Source organism: Lemur catta, chromosome 8 (genome assembly GCF_020740605.2).
Source record: "Lemur catta isolate mLemCat1 chromosome 8, mLemCat1.pri, whole genome shotgun sequence".
In the NCBI taxonomy this organism is placed as follows: domain Eukaryota; kingdom Metazoa; phylum Chordata; class Mammalia; order Primates; family Lemuridae; genus Lemur; species Lemur catta.
Genome location: NC_059135.1, coordinates 45,034,200 through 45,057,068, shown reverse-complemented (window position 1 = coordinate 45,057,068; position 22,869 = coordinate 45,034,200). Strand labels below are relative to the sequence as shown.

Here is a 22,869-nt window from a genome sequence, read left to right as displayed (position 1 = left end):
AATAATGCCCTCTACATTTTTGTAGGTCACTTAAACCCAAACGTGTCTGCTGTGTCAAGTGCCAGATGTATAAGATAAACTGCCCGGGGGTGTTTAACTTACCCGGTAAATGTTTCCCAAGCCTTCAAATTCACAGAAGGAAGAGGATGTATTATGTTTGGTACGGTTCCCACTCCCCCACCCCCCAAACATCCTTTTAGATTCTTTGTCCCCCTATGCATTCCCCCCCCCACATTCTTTTCTTTGAACCAGATTTGTTTAGTGCAGTGAGAAGAAATGAAACCTTCTCTAATAAAGTAATTTACTGTGTGGTTTTTTATTAATGTATCAGTTTCAGAATCTAAGCATCATTGGCTTAAAAATAAAGCAACATTACTGCTCTAAGGACCTAATTTGGGCAGATCTCTTATATACATACAGACGAATGCTGCTGCACTGTGTGCAAAGGAATTCGTGTCTATACATTGGACAACATTGGTATTTTCCTGCCCGTCATTTATTCTCTCTCTCTCACAAACTGCAGTTTGTTCAAGGAAGCCATATGCCCAGTTAAAAATTTACATTTCCTAGCGCAGCCTCTTTTGCACCTAGCGATGGACATGACACCCAGTTCTGACCACAAGTCCTAAGTAAAAGTTGCTGGATGAGACTCTTAGAAATCCTTTCAGCACCCTTTTTTTACTTTCCCAAATGTAGATGTGATGCTGGAGGAGGAGCAGCCACCTTGTGACCTCCAGGTGAACACGAATATATGGAAGCAATACACTCAAAAACAGTGGAGCAATAAGCTCAGAAGAGCCCTAATGATATAAAGTAGAGTGACACTACCAGGATGGACTAACTACAGCTAGACTCCTTGTTATGAGAAGTTAGAGAACTACAGTTAGCTCTCTGATATACGTACAGGGAACTCATTCCTTAAATGAAATAGATATTGAAGACAAATTCAGTTCTTTGAGTTTTATGCATCTAAATATACGTATATTAGGTTTTAGTATTTCTCATGTAGTTGAAGGCAGCTTATTTCATTTAAGTGACAGAGAGCTGGTTTTCTACTTTTGTTTTTTGTGTATTACTTTGAACATAAGATAGAGGCTTACCTTAACTTTTTTACCAAGTCGATCCTTCCATTTTTCTGCTATAGAGCCTTCCACCAAAAGTAATCTGCATTTTTAAAAGAAGCAACCATTTTTGAAAAATTTAAACCTATACTGAAAACTACATGGAATCATTGCCCAGAAACACTTACATGTTTATTCTAGAATAGGACAGCCAAGTTTTAGACCCATAATTCTTAACTATTTGTGATTAATAGACCCCTTTAGGAAACAAATGAAGTTATGGTCCTTCTGCCCAGAAGAATGCACATATATATTTTCCTATCCAGTATATGAAATCAGGGGACCCAACTAAAACCTAGATATCTGTAATCCCCAAGAAGGTAGACAGATCCCAAGATAAGAACACAAGAGTAAGATCTCTAGAAAGAAATGCAATGAGTGTAGGGCAGGCAAAGAAATTATTCTGAATCCTTAAGGAGTGAATTACCTGGAACGTTCCTCATCTTCATAGCCCATGATGATATATTCCTCATTAACATTAAGTGGAGGGCACAGGCAGCCAGAGCTGGTGTAGAGGTTGACTGTATCCCTTGGAATGTTCACCAGAGAAGCCTTTAGAATCTCCTTCACTTCCACCACTGCAGTCACGTCATGGCACTTAGTCTTTACCTCTTTAACTTTAGCCCGAATGACTGGGATAAAAGACAATAAAGCTGATATAGCAAGATGATACATAAGAGGTGCCCCATTTAAAAAAGGCAAAGTTGGCTTTTTTCTAGTCAATTCTTATTCACTTGATGTTCAATGAAGAGGAACGTCAACCAGACATTTTTGCCTTAGACTGTAGTGAGTGACATACTAAACAACACACCCACCCCCTTAATGTTCCTCCCTGATCCCTTTTCCAATTTTTGTCTACATATGTTTGTGTGTATATATGCGTTTGTGCGTTCCTGTGTTTAATTTTGAGAAATCTATTTATATAACCAAAGGATGAACAATCTAATTATCTTTCAGAATACCATTTTGGATGTGTGTATATGCATGTGTGCAGTTCCAATTGCTGCCAACAGGAATTTAACCTATGTTAATGTTGCTATATGTAAAGACCTAGTACTCACATATGCTTTGTTTCTTTGTCTGCATTTTTCTACCAGGTCTATTAATAGATTTTCTTGAGTTGGCAGGTCTCTTTAGTGTTATAAAGTTAACCTGTTCAATATTGTTCCCAAACTTACTCTGCGATCTTTCCACCTTCCTAATCTTAGCTCACTATTCAGACGTTAGTTCTTTTCTTCCTTTGTGTCAGTACAGATTATCTTTTATATTCTCCTTTAGGTATACTACATTTTCTTCTTGAATAAAAATTGTCACCACTAGACCTTGCTTCCTCCATTTTGTTTTGAAGTCAGACACTCCAACAGTCCTTCTCCTCATGTGCTATGGAATATGTTAATATGTCAATTGCATTAATCTACCCCTCTCAATGGATATACTGGCACCTAATTTATCTCACAAGGGTCGGCTTTACTTTACAATATAATGACAAATTGCCTTCAGTTGCAAAGTCAAAGTATGTGACTCAGAATCCAGAAAGTACAATTCTGCTTCTTTTCTGTATCTCTCTCCTTTGGGAGAGCCAAATTCTTTAGATTCCTACTTCTGGTAAATGAGAAGCTTTAAAATGCCACGAAAGAAGTAAAAATGTCAATTTGTAGAAAGACACTGGCATTTCCCTGGGTAGGTACTCTCATTGCTCAAGTTCAATATCCACGGACATTATTTAGAGGAAAACACAATTTATCCAAATGAATCCACTTTTTGCAAGCTTCTTAGGCACATATCTGTAAACCACTTTTATCTGGGTGCCTTTCCACATACTTTAGGGATTTTGGACTACAAAGGGATTGGAAAAAAACAATCCATGAAAATATAAAGCCAGCTAATAAACCATTCTCCCACTAACGTTCCAACTTCATCACAGAAACTTGATAATATTCTACCACTACAACATTCATATGACAGACATTAAGTTGCTAATGAATTCTAAAAACTAAGACAAAACATTATTTTTGCTTCACAGGTATCTCAGTCTTCAGAGAATCAGTTGCCTCAAGTATGAGAAATTGTAGCAAGTAAAATATAACTGCTCAGCTATCCCTGCTTGGTTCAATTTGCAAGTGGAGTCTCTATTTATGTTCTCTCTATCCTGTGTTTTAAGAGAAGATAAGATTGCCTTTTTTGAAATGTCACTTGGGAGAGCCAGATAATAAATTCTCAACCCCTAGCTAGCAGACATTTTTTTGTGTCCTGGCTTAAGCAAATGTGCTTCATAGCATCCATCAACTATTAGAGATTAGTGAACTGTGCAAATGTTCTCAAACTAATGATTTATTTACCCAGTGTCTATTATTTTCATTAGAAGTTTTTAGTACATGTACCCACTCCAAAATAAATATCTCTGTACAAGACCTACTTTTTTAAGTAATTTGTTAAAGCTCAAGAGTTTTTAACTGAATTAATCTGAATGAAGCAGAGGTTTTGTCTGAATCACCAATTGCTCCCACCTCCTCTTTGTTTTAATAGACACATGCAGACATATAAGATAAAAATGAACATGTTTTCGAAATAAAAATATATTTATTTGCTTTTCAGAGTTTTTCTTTCTATTTAATCATTTGAGTGCCTGCCTTCCCCAAAGAAGATGTAAGTCAGTCCCAAACAAATAACAGTCCTCAAACTGTGGTGCAACCTAGTTATTACATGGCTAGGAAAAAGAAATTAGAATCTAATCGTGATCCATACCCCATTTTGTTTTATAATATTCATTCAACTAACATCTCTAAAATCTTCTCCTTCCATGACTGATATTTCAACTTTTAACAAAAATAAAAGCATCAACCATTGCAACATAAAGTAAAAACTGATATTAAGTAAAAATGTTGATTTACTATATTCCATAGGCTTAGTCCCTTATTTATCCACTGGAAAGCTCTATTAACTGCCCTTTCTAAATATAATGACTCTGTGTACATAAATTACACACACCAGTACCCAAAAGTACATTATGAACAATCAAAGAAGGGACAACTTGGGTTCAATAATCATTGATAAAATCAGGATAACACATCTCATGGGGCAGTTGAGAAAATTAAATAAGATAGTGTATGGAAACCACTTAGCACAGTTCCTAGCACAAAAACAGCAGGCTTTTTCATCCTTTAATTAAATTTGTCAGCTACATTCAGATTGGTAGCTCTTTCATGAATATTTAGTTTACCAGAATGTCAGATTTTTAGGTCAAACTAGATAACAAAACATTTCTTTAACTGAAAAACAACAACTTCTGTGTTACTTTCCAACACTGTCGATGTTTTCCATGGGATAGTCCGACTGAAGAAACCAAGTGTGACTCTTTTAACCATTCCTTATGCATCACAGAGCTCTTCTGTTCACCCCAACGAAGCACAACTGATGGCCCACGCAGCTTCAAACATTTGAGCTCCAATCCTCCTCAGTCTTCCAGATAGAGAAGAGTCCCATCTATTTTGAATCTTGTCTCTGTGTACTTAGTTGCATGGCTCTAAAATGCCAACACTCCTGCCTGATATGCATCAAAATCAACCATTTGTTAAGAATTTTGCCCATGTGAGACACTTTAATTGGTTGGGGCAGAGGGACTATGCTCTTAAAAATTGTCCTTCTGTATTTGTTTTTAAGCCTTGTTCTTAAACTGCTCTATTCATTTACACATACACATGCACACATACACCCCCCTTTCTTCACACAGCAGTTTATAAATTAACCATAACGTTATTCTTACCATAGTTGTAATTGTTCCGGAAATAGATCTTCTGTGTAGCTCTAATAGGCTTACATTTACAGCGTTCTGAAAAATACATTTTAATTATAAGCAATTTTTCAATATTAGCTTTCTTTTGTGTACTCTCATTTTTAGCTAAGATTAGTTCTGAATTTGGTGGTGAGAAAGCCCTTGGCAATTCTACATGTCTGAGCTCTTTCTCCCAAAACATTCACGTTTATTCTATCTACACAGCCTCTTATTCAATGTCAGTATGCTCATAAGTTCCCACTCTTGAACAACCCACCCAAATTCTGAGGAGACACTGTTCACCCCATCCATGAGAAGAGCATGACCCCTGCATCCTGAAAGAGGCATGCTTGGTGCTGATGGAGGCAGAATGAATGCCTACCCCCTACCGAGAGGCAACTTTCTGCCTATGCTCAGGTTTACCCCTGTGGAATACCACCTAACGTTCACATACTTTTCACAGATTACACAGCACTCCTCCAAATATTAGCTACTGGATTTGAACGCAACTCAAGGAGATAAGCAGGTGTTATTACAATCCAGTGAACTTAATGAAGTTCTTAAGCAGAGGGGCAGTGAGCCCCTTCTATAGGTAGAATAGCTGCCATTAAACGTAATGGTATTTTTATGTTTGTTGGAGGATATCACTATGCACACATTTTGAAAAGAGAAAGTCCATGTTTTAAAAAATATCTGGTGAATAGTGTCCAGAATGCATATTTTATGTAATACAGGTATATGTAATAAAAGTTCTAATTATCTCAAAATGTTTCATTTATAGATCATTTAACATCTTGCAGAGTAGATTATTATACCTTTTATAGAAGAGCTACATTGCCAAGATTACTTAGCTAAAAAAATATACAACATAAGCATGGTAAATCGTTGGCAATTAAAGTCAATATAAAAACAGAAAATACACAATTACCTTAGAAAATACTTTATTATATGTAAAGATTTCTTTAAAATAGTACCCCTGAGAAAGCTTTATTAAAAATTAAATGGTATTTGTTTCTTCTATTTTGACACAGAAAAAGGAAAAGAGAACATACAAATCAGAGAAAGAAAACTTAACAAAAAACTGTGTTTAAAAAGTGCTTTGTGTCAGTCTGATGATCAATAAAGGGTAGAAGCTTGTGTTGACCACTTGATATTGTGTTTTCTAATCAAAATAAATTTTATTTCCAGTTGACTTGTAGGGAATATGCTTTAAAATAGCAGTCCAAAGTAGAGTAGAACCCTTCCTAGAAGCTTTAAGTTCTAGAAACAAGCATCTCTACCAAAGATAGGTAGTAGCAAAAACTGTTGTTCTTGCCTGTGACAGAAGGGAGAGTTTCTCAATGCTACACACAGCACCTTCTCTTGTTCTGTAGGTAATTTTTAATACACAAGTTTCTGTGAATATCTCAGCTCAAGAAATAATGGCTAATATCAGTGCTTGTTTCTATTTTGAAGATGACTACTCCAAAATTAACTTTTTTTTATTAGCAAAACATTTATATTCTCATCGAAAAGAAAACGGAAAGTTATATAGTTCTTTCTGTCATATACAGTTGTTTTATTTTGTACTAAAATGTTATACTTTTTTTAAGAGAGAGATTCTTGAGATGAGAATATTTGTAAAGAAATAAATGCTATGGTCTTTGATTTACAAATTATCCTCATCCACATATAGATATGGATTTGTGTTTTTTCTATTTAAAAATAGATATCGCTCAAAAATAATGCATGTAGGTAAATTACACATTTAATTTTTCAGAAATTTGCACAAACTGTAATAAATTCTTGGCCAAAAAAACAATGTAGCAAGTATCACTGAATTGAATCTGATTTGATGTTATTACCCATATAATTTTGCTTGAAGCAAAAACAAATGGATTCCATAAAACTTCCCAGAGATTTTTTAAAAATTATGTTATAAAGTGATTTAGCAAGATTTCAAGTAGGTATTTACATAGTTTGTATACAACTACATACACATAACTAGAGCTAAGCAATTATATTCTTGAGACTAAATTTTGCTTATATGCAATGCACTTATTACTCCTGTGGTCTCAGAGGTGGCAGTGCCGTACCACCTATATCTACATATCCCTTTCTATGTCCCAATCTCTAGCTCTTGCAAATATTTGTCTACTTCAAGTAACCGGTAGCTCAATAAAAATAACAGCATAACCAGGAGAAGTTGAGTTTCATATTCACAAGGCTCAAATATGGAGGAACTTCCTTTCACTTATTTATGTTTATTCAACCCAAACATATTCATATTTGAAGTTATGCATGAAAAGTGTATCTTAGATCAATAGATCTGAAGCATTATCCTCATCTAAATTGTTTACACATGTCTACGTCTATGTCCCCAAAAGCCTAACTGGAAAATTGCAAAGAATCACAGAAGATATAGTGCATGCATTATTTATTACATTTTTTGTGCCTGCCACCCTAAATCAGATTGTAACAGTTTCTTTTTCTTTACTACCAATAGGTTTCTTGACACTCTTTTTATTGACCCACTAGCATTACCAGCATTTCTAGCTTAACTGCTAGTAATCTTCTCACAGCTTCCCAATAGCGCAAGGTTTTTAAATTTTGGTTTTCACAGTGGCAAAATGAAATCTATTAGTTACTGAGCTTTGCACAAAAACCACTAGACTTTGATGTTTCTGTATCCCTTTGTTGAAAAGAAAAGGCTTATAAAGGAATTGGAGTTTGCCTTGGTGCTTTATCTAAGGAAAAAAATATTTAAAGAGTTAAAGGAGCTAGCTTTGACAAAATATTCTTAGAAGTAACAAAGAGATCTTCAAATGTGGGCAGTTTTAATACGAGCAATTCATTCACCTCAAAGTCTAGAATTAACATAAAGCCCTGAGCTGTGGGACAGAGTGCAGTGCTACGTCCCACACGTGACCATGGCCATCACCGGGAAATGGTGGTCAGCAGTTCCTCCTCATGTGCCCTCGCTCCTCTCTCTATTCTAGCCCCTCTCCCAGAATCAGTGATCTCCTACTTCTCTGCTAATAAAACTGAAGACTATTTGTTATCCCCTAGCACAAACATGAGTTTAGCACTCTAGTAGAAATGCAAGTTTACAAAGTTACCATGTCCAGAGTTTCTTAGAACGTGGTCTGCAACTCCGGAGATACGTGGTACTCTGCGAAGCCTGTTTCAACAGTGAGGCTTCTTACAAACATAGACCAGAGAGGGGAAAGACAAACATCCTTCTCTATTCAGTTTTGCTCATAAAAATAGGCTCATTTATTGAAAACACATAAGGATAACAGCATTTTTAATATGGTTTTACAAGATCTAAAGAATTCTAAGTACCTGATACAGTTATGAAATTATGATACTCATTGGACCTTCACCATTTAATGCAACCTTGTTTGAGGTCAAGCTTAAGTGTGTTACAACTTTGTAACTAGCCCTGGCCTTCATCTGAAATGAAATCCTTTGCGGTCTCATCCAGAGCTGTAAGACTATACTTAACTTCACCAGACTCTAAAACCCCCATAACTTTTCATATACCATGACTTTGGAAGACTACTATTTTTGAGTGGATATTTTCTGGGTTTTTTAAATTTGTTTGTTTTTCCCTAGGAAAAGACCTTAGATCTGTGTTCAGGATTTATTGCCAAAAAGTAGGGGGAGGAGGAGAAGAAAGTCCAATTCTATTTGTATTACAATTTCAGTTGTAACTCTTTCAAGACTGATCCTTTCTAATCAGATCAGAGGTTGAATAATTATAATTTGTGCCAAATGCACCGTATGTTTTATATCCTGGCATTTGACCCCTAAACCCACTTGTCCTCTTTCCCTCCATTTTAAAATGCAGAGGAGATCACAACAAATTTTAAAAGATACAGAAAGTAAATTTTTACGATTTGAATATATCCTTAACTATAACTTCTTTACTGAGATCCAAATCTATATATTCAACTATGTACAAGAGGTGTCTGTAGCAGGTCCTTAAGTAATTTTAAACATCTGTTAAAATCCATCACACCATGAATTTGTCTTTCTTCTATAGAAATGATAGTGTCCACTGACTCCACAACCCTGGGATATCCACACTTCTTTAAATATGAGATGGGAAAGGGAAAGAGAACTAACATTTCTTGAAACTTTCAGTCACTTACATATTCATTCATTCATTCTGCTCATATTTATTAGGCATCTGCTACATCCTAGGCTCTTTAACAGGCATGTAGGACATATGATGGGCAGTACAGACAATGCAGAAGAGGATACACTGAACAAAAAATTACACACACACAGTAATTTGTCATACATGATACATGTATGAAAGAAAAGTACAATGGGTATGTGTAATAAGAACATATAACTTGATATTCTAATCTAGTCTGGCCTTCAAAATCCTCTGAGAAAATGACACTTAAGCTTGAAACCTGGAGTTGTCATCAGCTGGGCAGGAACTACATCTTCATAAGATGAGAGAAGCTGAAGTCCATAAAGGAGACTGAGAGGGAGCATCCAGTGATGTGGGAGGAAATATAGGAGAGTGTGGAATCCAGAAAGCTGAAAGAAGAGAGTATTACAGAAGAAAAGGAGGGCAGTCCTCTGTGTCAAATGACCCTCAAAGCTCAAATGAGTGAAGAAAGAAAAGGGCCCACTGAATTCAACCGGAAAATAGATGACTGGACCCCGAGCAAAAGGGAGAATAGGACTTTGAAAGGCAGAAGATTTCATCCACTACACAAGAAGGAAAAGGAAAGGGATACTGATGTTGACAGGTTTATAAATTTGTTGGCAGGATGATGAGAGAGTTCCTTCCAATGGCTTTTACTTCCTCACTGAAGGATGAAGTGAAGTCATCAGTTATGGAGAATGAGGGGCTAAGAGACAGGATGAAAGGGGTGTTAAGAGACAACTGATAAAGCATTTATTTCATCAAGTGGAAAGGTAAACTTCCTAGTAGGTAGGATGCTTGACAATGTTGATTATCTATTTGAATTTTCTATCATAAACTTACAGTGAAACCAGTCACCCCAGTTGAACAGTTTTCTCCAGCAACTTGAGTTGAGAATTTGCCAGGTGAGTATGGCAGAGGAAGAGAAGGCAAGGGAATTGAGAGTGTTTTCAAGGGAATGATTATTATGGTAGACCATGAAATCTCAGGTAGACAAGGAGGCCAGAGCCTAAACAGAGAGTAAGTGGTAGGTGATGAAGAGGCAGTCCCAATGGGGGAAAAAAAAGTTAGCAGTGCTGGTACCAGAGCAAAGCAGCTGGAATGAAAAGAGGTGGTAGGCAAAGAGGTAGGATTCTTGAAATTAAAATTACAAAGCTAGCAGCACTGGTAAGGAATTGCCTGTGGAGGTGAGTGGCTGGGGTGGAATAGACAAGCGGGTTAGTAAAATGATGAAGTCAATGCACTAGATGGATCAACTACTTTATCATCACGGCCATCAAAACAGCAATAGGGATGGATGCCATTGTAGAACTTGTTCATACAGACCTTAAATGGACATGGACAATAGAACATTTGACCTTCCAGAAACACTATGCTTCTAGATGGTAAAAGATCCCTAGATTCTGCTCCTTGGACCACATTACCTCTTCCTAAAATCACAAGCCACCAAATGGACACTATATGGACACTATATGGTCTTATTATTCCTAGGGCATTAGAAAAAAAACACCAGAACCTTAGGGTGCTGATGTCAAAGGGAAAATCAACAACAACGCCACTCCTGCAGAATTAGAAACCAAGAAATATTTTAAACCAAGAAGTATATTAAAAGGTTGGAATTTAGAAATTGTATTGGTATTACGTTCATACAAGTGTGTACTTTTATACAATAAAAAAGAGTAAAATGATGAATAGAACTAAATGGATAGATTTCAAAAACATTATGGTTAGCAAAGGCAGCCAGTCACAAAACAACATGCACCGTATGATTCCATTCACATGAAGCTGAGGAATAGACAACACTAAGCCATGGTAATAAAAATCAGAATTGTACCTGCCTCGGGGTGGGTAAGTTACTGGGCACAAGGGAATTTCTAGGGCTGATGGAAATATTCTTTATCTTGTTCTGAACGATGGTTACATGAATACATACATTTGTCAAAATGCAATGCAGCATACACTTCGGATTTATGCATTTTATTGTAAGTAAATTTTGCCTTAATAAAGTCCCATTAACATAAAAATTCATATATTTCCTTCATTTTTCCATAAAATGAAGTGTCATGACTTAGTAGCCATTCATTTTGTGTTTAAAATAATATTTATTTCCTAAATATATACACAGGGCAAAGAATATCACATTAAATTTTATTTTGGATTAGAGCAGTATATGGAAAATGTGACGAAGCTGACTGGTGAACCTAGGTATTACAATAAGGCTTTAAAAAGCAAAAGTAACATTTGCTCAACTTAGCTGTAAAAACAAACCTCAAATATTGTAATAAAGGACTCAATTCATAGTAATTTGCACTTTGTAAAAGGGAATTGCTTAAGATTGAGAGGACTAACACTATATTAATAAGAAAAGGAAATTCAGTTTATTCCCTTTGGGATTTATGCCTTTGGGAAATTTTAAATAAACTGCCTTTCACAAGGTTTCTGGATCCAAAAGTTATTCAGGATATCCAAAATATAGAAAGAGTCAATGTAAGTTTGCCTGTTCCCTCATGATATCTGAATTGGTATGTTTTGTGATATACTCTAAAGAAGTCAATTAACACAAAGACAAAATGGGCTTCACATCCTTTAGAAGGTCATGTGTCTACTCAATGCCAAGTGCATAGAAAAGAGGTGGAATAAAGGGGGATGCCAGTCACCTGTTCACTCCCTCATGCCACGTCCTTGGCAGTAATGTGCCTAGTACATACAAGTAAGTGTCATTTGATGAGTGGTGGGATGGGTGGACCAAAACCAACTATACAGTTTCGCTATTATGGACCTAGGCAAATGATAATGTCACATACTAAATAAGAAAGTTGCAAGGAGGAAAATTCTCATGAAAAAGTTACTTTAGTTACTAAATATGTTATATTTGAAGTACCAGTAGGATACCCGGGTAGAACTGTTTATTGCAGGGAAAATGTGATACTCTACCTGGGACAGTGATCACAACTAGAGTCCCAAAAGTGATAATTAAGCCTGTGTACTGGATGAATTCCAACAGGAAGAAATCATTATGAGCAGAGAGGAACACAGGCCAAGCACAGAGGCTTGGAGAATGCCCACAGCTGAGGGACAGGAGGGACAGAACTAGGACAATCTGGATACTAGCTAAGGAGGAGAATACTCAGGAAAGAGAATTGGTCAAAAGTGTCAACTGCTGCAAAGTAATAAAAAAAAAAAAAACAACAACCTATAGTTGTAAGGTACTCTGTCATTACAAAAATACTATTTATCTACTCTAATTTTTTTCCCAATAAAGTGTAGAAGTTGCCCCACTTTAATTCAGCCTCTAGAGTCAGTAAACATTTGTACTAAAGAAGGAAAACTGAATTCCTTCCCAAAATAGGTAGGGAGCCCAGAGGAAGGAAAGAAGTTTGGAAAAGGAGAGAGACAGAATGGGTCTACATTACCCCAGCTAAGCACAGGCAACTTCAATAAAAGACGGAGCGGCTGGGGCAGGCCTGGCAGCTACAGGCACCAGGAATTTCCAGTTACTCAGCAGCCGCCACGCAGGGTCAGGAGGAGGTTAGTGAAAACCCTGGGGGAGATCTGCTTTATACTGGGGGACACTGCTAACGTTTCCCTAATTTAAAGATACATCAGAAGGCAACTCAGAGATCAATGCAATCTGATCTTATATTTGGAAACAGACCCAGAGAATTTAGTCATGCTCATATAAGTTAATCAGTGTCAGAATTTACTAACCATATTTTGTCTCTGGAGAAATTTGTGTTTTTCAAATGTAAAAGCTCATAAAATTGATCATGATCACAAGGTAGAAAATGTGGAAAATCATTTTTTGGAATTATTTTAATAAAAAGCACACTTTATCATTGAACCATTTGAATATCTGCCTTAATTTTCTGTGATTTGATAGCTCAAGTGACTCAATGGAATAGGACTAAAATTGGGTTTCTCCATATCAGGAAAATTATTTTTTTGAATTTATTTTAATAAAAAGCATACCGTTTCCTTTGACTATCTATCTTAACTTTCTATGCTGATTTGATAGTCCACTGACTCAATAGAATAGAACTAAAATTGGTTTTCTCCATATTCCATGCTATGGAAATAGAGAGGGTCTATTCCTTATTACGATAGTGGATTTGCAACAACAAAACACACTCACAAATTGGAAGCTGCTCAGAGTCATTATCTCCAAAAAAAAAAAAAAAAAAAAAAAAACAAAAGAAAAGAAAAGAAAAATTGTTAAGCTTTGAGGCAAAGGATAAATTAACTAGAGAGAAAGAATTTCTTTTTCAGATGCCAGACAGAAACAGCTTGACACTTTGGAAAGAGGTCATTATGTGGGTTACAATGTTTTTGTGCCTTCCTCATTTCCTGCTTTATCATGATCAACCTCAGCTGTTACATTTCCTAAAGTATAAAATTTTGAGTGTGAACCAATTATATTTTCTATTCACAACATGTTAGTGTTTTTTTTTTCTTTTTCACAAACAAAATGAGCCTTGGTGTTGCCTGTTGGTTTTCATCACTCGCATTATACAAGAGAACAGGAAATGTTTTAAAAAGAGGAACAGAAAACACTGACTCCAAGAACATTACATTTGTTCTAGGTAGTTTTACACATTGAACTATTTTTATATATTGTTTATAGTGTTGATGTGTTGTCTTTTCTCTTTCACACATTAAAGCACTGTATTATTCTGACCATAACTTCTGGACAAATTGATAGCATACACATGCCCTTGGCCAAAAATGTTGACTCACCAATTGCACTAGTATACAAATTAGGTTTTTGGTTTGTGTTGAGCAAACATAATAGGAGTGATCCTTAAAACAGCACCATTGCTGGAAAACAGTGATTTCCAAATGATGTTATAACACTGAAAAACATTCTCAATTACATCAAGTGAGTAACAAAATAATTCTAAATAAATAATTTTAATTCACTTATGTTTTTAATAAGATAAAGATTTGTTGGGACACCTTTCGGTGAACATTGCCTCAGGTCAAAGACATGTCACCCTGATAAGATTCAGTGGAAGTGAACAGTGAAAACTGTCCCTATCTAATGAAAATTGACATTTCAAACTTATTTACCACTTGATAAAAGAAATGATTTGCTTCCGTATATAAAATACCTCACAAGGAAGGACATACTGACCAAAATCAGTACAAATTACTAGAGGGAAATGAAATGGAAGAAATGTATAGCAACTAATTACAGTTATTAATATCATATTCTTATAAAAACAAATGCAGCAGTAGTCATAGGAACAAAAACTGGAAACAATCCAAATATCCAGGAATATTAGAGTGAGTAAATGAAGTGTAGTACATTCAATGATAGGATCCTATGCAGAACAGTGGGAATGAAAAACTGCTCCTGTACACAGCATAATGAAGAACAAAGGAAGCCACAGGCACACAAAAAAGTACATACTGTAGAATTCTGTTCACATAAATTTCAAAATCAGGCAAAATTAATCTATGGTATTAGAATTCCTGCTAGTAGTTACCTTTGGGAATGAGGGAGAGGGTAGTGATTTGGAGGTTCCTGGAGTGCTGGCAATGTTATATATCTTGGTCTGTGGGGTGATTACAAGAGAGTGTTTGTGAAATGCATTTCTGTGATTTGTGCATTTTGCTTCACATATGTCATACATTAAAGATTTTATGGCAGGATGGAATAAGTGGACTCCATCTTGTTTGTCCCACTGAAGAGGCATAAAACCTGAAGAGAATACATGAAACAGCTACTTAAGAACCCTGAAAAGTAAATACAGTTGTAGCGGGAAGATTGGAGAAGGAAACCAGCACCATCAAGCTGATAGTGGGTTCATCATTTTTCCTCCTCTGGTGTCTACCAGTCTGGTTTCAACACAGCCTGTATTCCTGAAAGTGCTCATTGTGCAGAGCAAGTACGCCAGGAGAAGCTCTCTAGTTCTAGCTCAAGAAGCGGGAAGGGTTTCTAACACTTCAGTCTCTTTCACTCCATCCCTCAGGTCATCCTGGGACAGCAATAACAGCAACAGCTGCAGCAAGGAAGGCCCTCAGGAGCCTAAAACTCTGATGAAGGACAACCTTCCTCTCTGATTGGAAAACCTGAGATTCCAAGAGTTTGGGGCAAACCCCCCATTACTTTATCTCTCTGTCTCTATCTCTCTTTATCTCTCCAAGTCCTCCCACCACTTGGCCCCAGATGCAGCAGCAATCACAAGAAGTAAACTGCAGAGTGGGGTAAAAAAGCCTGAGCTTTCTGGCCAAAGGACCAAAAGGGGGAGTTCCAAGGAACAAAAAAGTGCTAGGGAGATCACAGGAATGAAGGAGCTTGGAAAATGATCTCAAAGAGTTTTTATCAACTGCTGGGCTCAACCCTTGAATATGTGTGAATCTAACATGAAACAGTATACCACAGACTTTGAAAACTGAACTAGGGGATAGATCACTGCTGTGATCTCATACTGGCCACTGAGTGGTGCACATGTGGGACAGATATCGAAGGTAGTGCAAAGTCTTTGGATATGGAACTGACGTTGAAATCACAACCCATAGAATACTAGTCAGAATTTGCAGCATAAATCTAACGAGGTTGACTCCTGACAAAATAAAAATATTAACATTCTCCATAGGACTTTAAATAAGACTCAAAGCTTTATTACATGATATTCAAAATGTCCATGATTCAATCCAAAATTCCTCTACATAGGAAGAATTAGGAAAATCTCAACTTTCATGGGAAAAGACAACCAAATGACACAGATGTTGTCGTTATCCAACAATGACTTTAAGGTAGCTATTATAAAAATGCCCCCAACAGTAATTATGAATACTATTGAAATGAATGGAAAGATAGTCTTAACACAGAAATACAAAATATAATGAATCAAATGGAAATTTTAATTTTAAAAAATACAGTAACAAATAAAAACTGGACCAAGGAAAGAGTCAATGAACTTGAAGACAGATCAATAGCAATTATCTAATCTAAATAACAGAGAAAAAAGATTAGAGTAAAAAATGAACAAAGCCTTTGGGACCTGTGGGATAATATCAACAGATCTAACATTCATATCATCATAGAAGAGGCTGTGGTACAAAAAGCATTTGAAGAAGTAAGTTCTGAGCACTTCTCAAATTTGGCAACAGGCATAAATTTATAAAATAAGTTCAGTTAACCCTAAACAGGGTAAACTTGGAGATCAATGTCCAGACATGTCATAATCAAACTGCTAAAAACTAAAGACAAAAAAAAAAAAAAACTGAAAGCAACCAAAGAAAACTGATGCATACCTTACAGGGGAACAATGATTTGAATGACTGCTGATTTCCCATAAGAAACATTAAAGCCAGAGTAAGCAGAATACTTTTTAAGTGCTAAATGAACTGCCAACCCAGAATCCTATATCCAGTGAAAATATCCTTCAGGAATGAAGGTGAAATGAAGACATTTCCAGGTGAAGCAAAACAGAATTTGTTGACACCAGAACTGCTCTAAGAATGCTAAAAAAAATGCTAAAAGGAAGTTCTTCAGAAGGAAGCCTGAAACATCAGAAAGAAGAACAACTGAAATTATAAACATCTGTATAAATACAGTAGGCTATCCTTCTCTTGAGTTGTTTAAAAAATATTTAATTGGTTGAAAAAATATAACATTATCTCACAAGAATATATGTGTGTATGAGAGAGACACATCCAACCCAAAGAAAGATGGAAATATGAATAAAAAGAAGGAACAAACAGAAAACAAATAAAATTATAGATCTAAATACAAATATATCAATAATTACATTAGATGCAAATGGTCAAAACATACCAATCAAAAGACAAAAATTGGCAGTATGGATTTAAAAAAAAATGACCCTACTATATGATGTTTACAAGAACCGTAGTTAAAACATAATGATATGGGTATGTTAAAAATAGAAGGATAAAAAAAGATATACCTTGTGAACACTGATCAAAAGAAAGCTGCAGTGGCTATATTATTATCAGTCAAAATAGACTTTAGAGCAGAGAAAAGTATCAAAGACAGAGGGATACTACATAATGAAGACATCAATTCAATAATAAGACATCAGGCCGGGCGCGGTGGCTCACGCATGTAATCCTAGCACTCTGGGAGGCCGAGGCGGGTGGACCGTTCGAGGTCAGGAGTTCGAGACCAGCCTGAGTGAGACCCCGTCTCTACTAAAAATAGAAATAAAAATTATCTGGACAACTAAAAATATATATACAGAAAAAATTAGCCAGGCATAGTGGTGCATGCCTGTAGTCCCAGCTACTCGGGAGGCTGAGGCAGTAGGATCGCTTAAGCCCAGGAGTTTGAGGTTACTGTGAGCTAGGCTGACACCACGGCACTCACTCTAGCCCAGGCAACAGAGTGAGACTCTGTCTCAAAAAAAAAAAAAAATAAAAAAAAAAAATAATAATAATAATAAGACATCAAAAACATTAAATGCGTATGCACCAAACAACAGAGCTTCAAAATACATGAAACAAAACTGACAGACTGAAAAGAGAAATGGGAAATTCCACAATAATATTTGGAGACCTAGACACTGCTCTCTTAGTAATCAATAGATCTAGTATACATGAAATCAGCAAGAATATAAAAGAATGAAATAAGTGTATTATCTGAATTGAATTGACATTTAAAGAACATTCCATCCAATAACAAAATATTTTTTTTCAAGTGCACAGGGAATATTCACCAAGACAGATCACATCTTGCATCAAAGAATAAACCGTAACAAATTTAAAAGAATTGAAATCATATAAGTTATGTTCTCTGATAATTAGAAAAATTAATAACAAAGACAATAGGAAAATATCCAAATAACCGCAAATTAAACAGCACAATCCTAAATAATGCATGTATCAAAAGAAATCTCAAGAGAAATTATAAAATATTTGAACTGAAATGAAAAAAATTATCAAAATTTGTGGGATGCAACTAAAGTCATTCTTAGATGAATATTTATAGCATTACATTATTATATTAGAAAAGAAAAAAGGTGTCAAAACATAATATAAGCTTCTACCCTAAGGAACAAAACAAAAGCAAAATACACTAAATCTCCAAAGCAAGAAGAACGAAAGAAATCAATAAAATTGAAAACAGAAAAATAGAGGACATGAATGAAACCAAGAGATGGTTCTTTGTATCCAGAACACACAAAGAACTCTCAAAACCTATTAGTAAGGAAACAACCCAATTTAAAATGGGCAAAAGAATTAAACAGATACTTCACCAAGAAGGATATATGCAGACGGCAAATAAACCCATGAAAAAATATGCAATATCATTTACCATTAGGAAAATGCAAATTAAGACCATGATGAGCCATCACTATATACCTATTAAAGTGGCTAACAATAAAAAAAATGACAATACCAAGTGCTATCTAGGATATGGAGCAACTGGAACTCTTATACATTGCTAGTGCAAAATTGAACAGCCATTTTGGAACCAGTTTGGCAATTTTTTTTTTGAGACAGAGTCTCACTTTGTTGCCTGGGCTAGAGTGAGTGCCGTGGCGTCAGCCTAGCTCACAGCAACCTCAAACTCCTGGGCTTAAGCGATCCTACTGCCTCAGCCACCCGAGTTGGGAATTTTTTATAAAGTTAAATATATACTTACCATATAACCCAGCAATCCTATTCCTAGATATTTACCCTAGATAAATGAAAATTTATGTTCACACAAAAACCTGTACATGAATGTTTATAACAGCTCTATTCATGATTACTCAAAACTGGGAAACAACCCAAATACTATTTAAGGAGTGAATGGATAATCAAATGGTAATACACCCAAGTAGCAAAATATCCATCAATAAAAAGGAATAGATGATACATACAACAATTGGATGAATCTCAAAGGCATTGTGCTAAGTGAAAAAAAGTCAATCTGAAAAGGTTATATACTCTTTCATTCCATTTATATGAAGTTTCAAAAAGACAAAACTATGGTGATGGAGAAAAGATCAGTGATTGCCAGTGGTTAAGGGTGGAGGAAACTTGTAATTATAAAGGGAAGTTTTTTGGGGTGATGGAATTGTGTATCCTGATTGTAGTGGTGGTGAAATGAATCTATGCAAGCATTGAAATTCATGCATACCAAACGATACCAAAAGAAAACGTCAGTTTTACTATCTGCTAATTTTTTAATTAATATAAATAAAGAAATAATTTTTTAAGTTTACTTTCAAACTTCTCCAAATAAGACTTGAGTATCTAGGTTACCCAAAAACTAATCTGATCACGAATAAACATCAGGAAGATAATGATATACTCACCACTGCTTGCCCCTCTACAGTTTCCATTACTAGAATCCATAGGAAAATCTGAAAGGAGATAGAACAAAAAACCATAACATATTTCCTATTATTTCAAGAATTCCCATATAAAAAATCTAATTCAGTCACAAATTTGATTTGGGTAAGACCCAGGTGTTTGGAGAAAGTAGATTCTTATTAGTGTCATGAGTGGATTGAATAAGGATGAGATCTATTCTTTCATGTGACTGAAGAGTGATGTTCTTTTGAATCCTCAACTGTGCATAAAATTTCAGGATTTAATATTAATAAATAATTTCTTTGAATTTCACAAAATTTGTAAACAATGAGCATCCTATCACCATAAAGCCTATGCAACACTTGTGACTTGATGGCAAAAAGAACCAACCACACCTCTTTAACACACACATGCATCACACTGTACTAGTATATGCTTAAATCCTTAGTGCCTAGGAAAACATTCAGAAAGTATTTTCATGCCCTTTGTTCACTGCAGACTAAATAGCTCTTCAGAAAGGAAACCTACTGTCCAGGGACTATTCAAGCCAGCGCAATTAATAGATGTGGCAATAATTAGAAATTGGCATTGATTCTTTTTATGATGCCGTAATTGCAGAAAATGGTGATGATAAAGGTCTTCTGTATTCTAATTAAGAAAGCAGCCTCTAATGAATAACACTGAGTGCCTCAGCAGAGCACCATGCTGAGAGAGGCTGTGCCTAGTGATAGATTCTTATTGACATGCTAACTCAGCACTTTTATACAAGTTGAATATCTGTATTAATACTTTATGCTAAATGAATTTTGTGTCTCTATTTATTCTAACAGAAAATAGCATTCTTCCTTTGTCCTTTTTGTTTTTAAGTCCTATCTAGAATAAACAAAAAGGAGTTAATATTGTCTTAGGACAATAACACAATTATAATTAATGAACTATTTTCCCAGGCTTAGTAATCATCAGCTGGTATTGAAAAAGCTATATCCAAGAAAAGATAGCAGTCACCAAATAAATAATCAGGCAACAAACACTAATTTTAAAATATTTGGCTCAACTTGGGCATAAACAATTTAATTAGTTTTATTGTATTCAAACACTGTATTTACATTTATGATAAATGTATCCAAGTATTAGAGTAACGTGCCAATGCTCTTGTCATTCCTGAATAATGTGATAAAATGAATACGGTTTATACAAAAATAATCTCCCTGTAAATTAAGAAATTATATTGGTGCACATTTAAAATGTTTAGTATGCAAAGGTTGAAATAAAAACGAAAAATGAAACTCTTCTCCTGGAAAAGGAAAACTCCTTTGAAACAGCTAAGCCAGCGAGAGTATTTTCCGTCTTTCATTCTTATTCACAGGAAAATGTTTCTATACCTTTAAAAATGCTTAGAAGTCAACTGTTAGAATTGTAAGAGACAAAACTAAAATTTTCTAATTATAATTCATTTAATATATATAATTGTTTCCAGAAAGTTAAACTGGGGAATTCTACCAACAAAATTATCCTAAATTAAAATAGTAGATATTAGTAAGTTTTATGCCCCAAGGATTTCTAGTGGAGGTCACAGAGGTTTCCAGGAGAAGAGACCTAAAGGAGCTAGGAAAGGTAGGGAGGGTTTTCCAGATAGAGAATATTGAAACATGGCGGGTGAGAGACCTGCAAGTCCTCCAGTGTAGCTGATATAGAGTGGTGTGAGCAGACAGAAAGGGAGGGATGAGATCCCAAAGACCAGAGGCAGATATACTAAAGGATTTAAGCAAGAGACTTGCATTTCAGAAAAATTGTCCTGTTGGAATATGGAAGGGGAATACCTGAAGTAAGGACACCAATTATCATTCCGTGGCATAATCCACATAAGAGATAGTGAGGTCCAAACTATGAAAGTGGCATTAAAAAGATAGGGAAGGAAATTTGATTCAGAGTAGATCCACCAGCACAGGATACCTATTGAATGTGGGGGATGACGAAAGGGTATAATCAATGCTGACTCCCAGGCCCAGGGTACGATGATGCCTCTCAACAATATAGAAAATACTAAAAAACATGAGCGTGTAAGGGTGCAAAAATAAGTTCACTCTGGGGCATGCTGAGACTGAGGGTCTCCAAGTTAGACATGAGAAGCTGGAATGTATAATCTCTGCTATCTCAAAAGTGCAGTGAAGTAGTAATCTCTTATCTCTTGGAATCCATTATCTAGGGCTGCCTTTTATTCTCTTAAGCCATATATAAATGGGCTTTCAAAATACAATGAAAAAACTTTGTTCTTTTAACTACAATCTGATGGGCAAAAGACACAGATTCTCTAGAAAGTTAGGAATCACATCACTTTTTTTTTTTTTTTTTTTTTAATTTTAGAGGCAGGGTCTCACTGTTGCCCAGGCTGGAGTGCAGTGGCCCTATCATAGCTCACTGCAGACTCAAACTCCTGGGCTCAAGTGATCGTCCTGCTTCAGACTCCCAAAGTGCTGTGGTGATAGGTGTGAGAGACCCACACCCAGCTGAGGAATCATATTTCTTAATAAGAGAGGGAGCATAGTGTAGAATAGGCTTTGGTTTTAATCCTATTTTTCTTACCAGCTATATTAATGTGAACAAGTCACTTAACTTCATGCCTTGGCTTCCTTTTCTGCAAAATGGGAATAATAGCACGTCCTATGAACTGCTATGAGAATTAAGCGAATTTACATAACGTGCTTAGGACAGTGCCTAGAGCATGTTAAGTGTTGCTAGCATTTATTCTGTTGCTAATGATCCCTGCACTGAGGATGACATGTCCTCTCCCCAATGGTATTGTACCTTACCATTTATCAATCACCTCACATTGGCCGGGCATGGTGGCTCACGCCTGTAATCCTAGCACTCTGGGAGGCCAAGGCAGGAAGATCACTTGAGGTCAGGAGTTCAAGACCAGCCTGAGCAAGAGCGAGACCCCATCCCTACTAAAAATACAAAAAATTATCCGGGCATGGTGGCACCCACCTGTAGTCCCAGCTACTCGGGAGGCTGAGGCAGGAAGATCACTTCAACCCAGGAGTCTGAGGTTGCTGTGAGCTAGGCTGATGCCACAGCACTCTAGCCTGGGCAACAGAGCAAGACTGTCTCAAAAAAAAAAAAAAAAAAAAAAGCAAACACAACAACAAAAAAAACCCCAATCACCTCATGTGAATATTTGTTTTTTTCTTCACAATCCCCAACCAATGTCAAAGTCAAGTGATTTGCTCAACGTACAAAAATCAATGGCAAATCTAGAATTCCAACTAAGGGCCTATAACTCTAAAACTGTGGTTTTCTCTAAATTAAAAAAATGTAGCCAATTCTTAATTATTCAAAACTGTATGTCCATATGGTAGCTCTGTCTCCTCTTTCTAGACACTAAGTAGAAAGAAAGGCCAAACATAACCTAGTCAATTTTGCTATTTGTAGCAACAACTATTTAAAGATTCAGTGGGAATGAGATAAAAAGTGAATTATTAAAATAAGATTTGGGGACATCATAAGATTCCATTATCACTGATAATTGGGTTAGCTCTAAAAAAAATTAAATACCATAGCAC

At 35.9% G+C, this 22,869-nt stretch overlaps 1 protein-coding gene across 2 annotated transcripts in view; it reads right to left on the bottom strand.

Moving 5' to 3' along the window:
* Positions 1-22,869, bottom strand: part of FRZB (frizzled related protein) — a 32,683-nt gene that overhangs the window by 3,549 nt on the left and 6,265 nt on the right. For both annotated transcript variants that reach the window (XM_045559674.1, XM_045559673.1), the window contains 4 exons: positions 19,309-19,356; positions 4,885-4,950; positions 1,549-1,753; positions 1,101-1,164 (listed from right to left, as the gene is read on the bottom strand). In XM_045559674.1, coding sequence (XP_045415630.1) covers positions 1,101-1,164; positions 1,549-1,753; positions 4,885-4,950; positions 19,309-19,356 — 383 coding nt within the window. The remainder of the gene's footprint in view (positions 1-1,100; positions 1,165-1,548; positions 1,754-4,884; positions 4,951-19,308; positions 19,357-22,869) is intronic.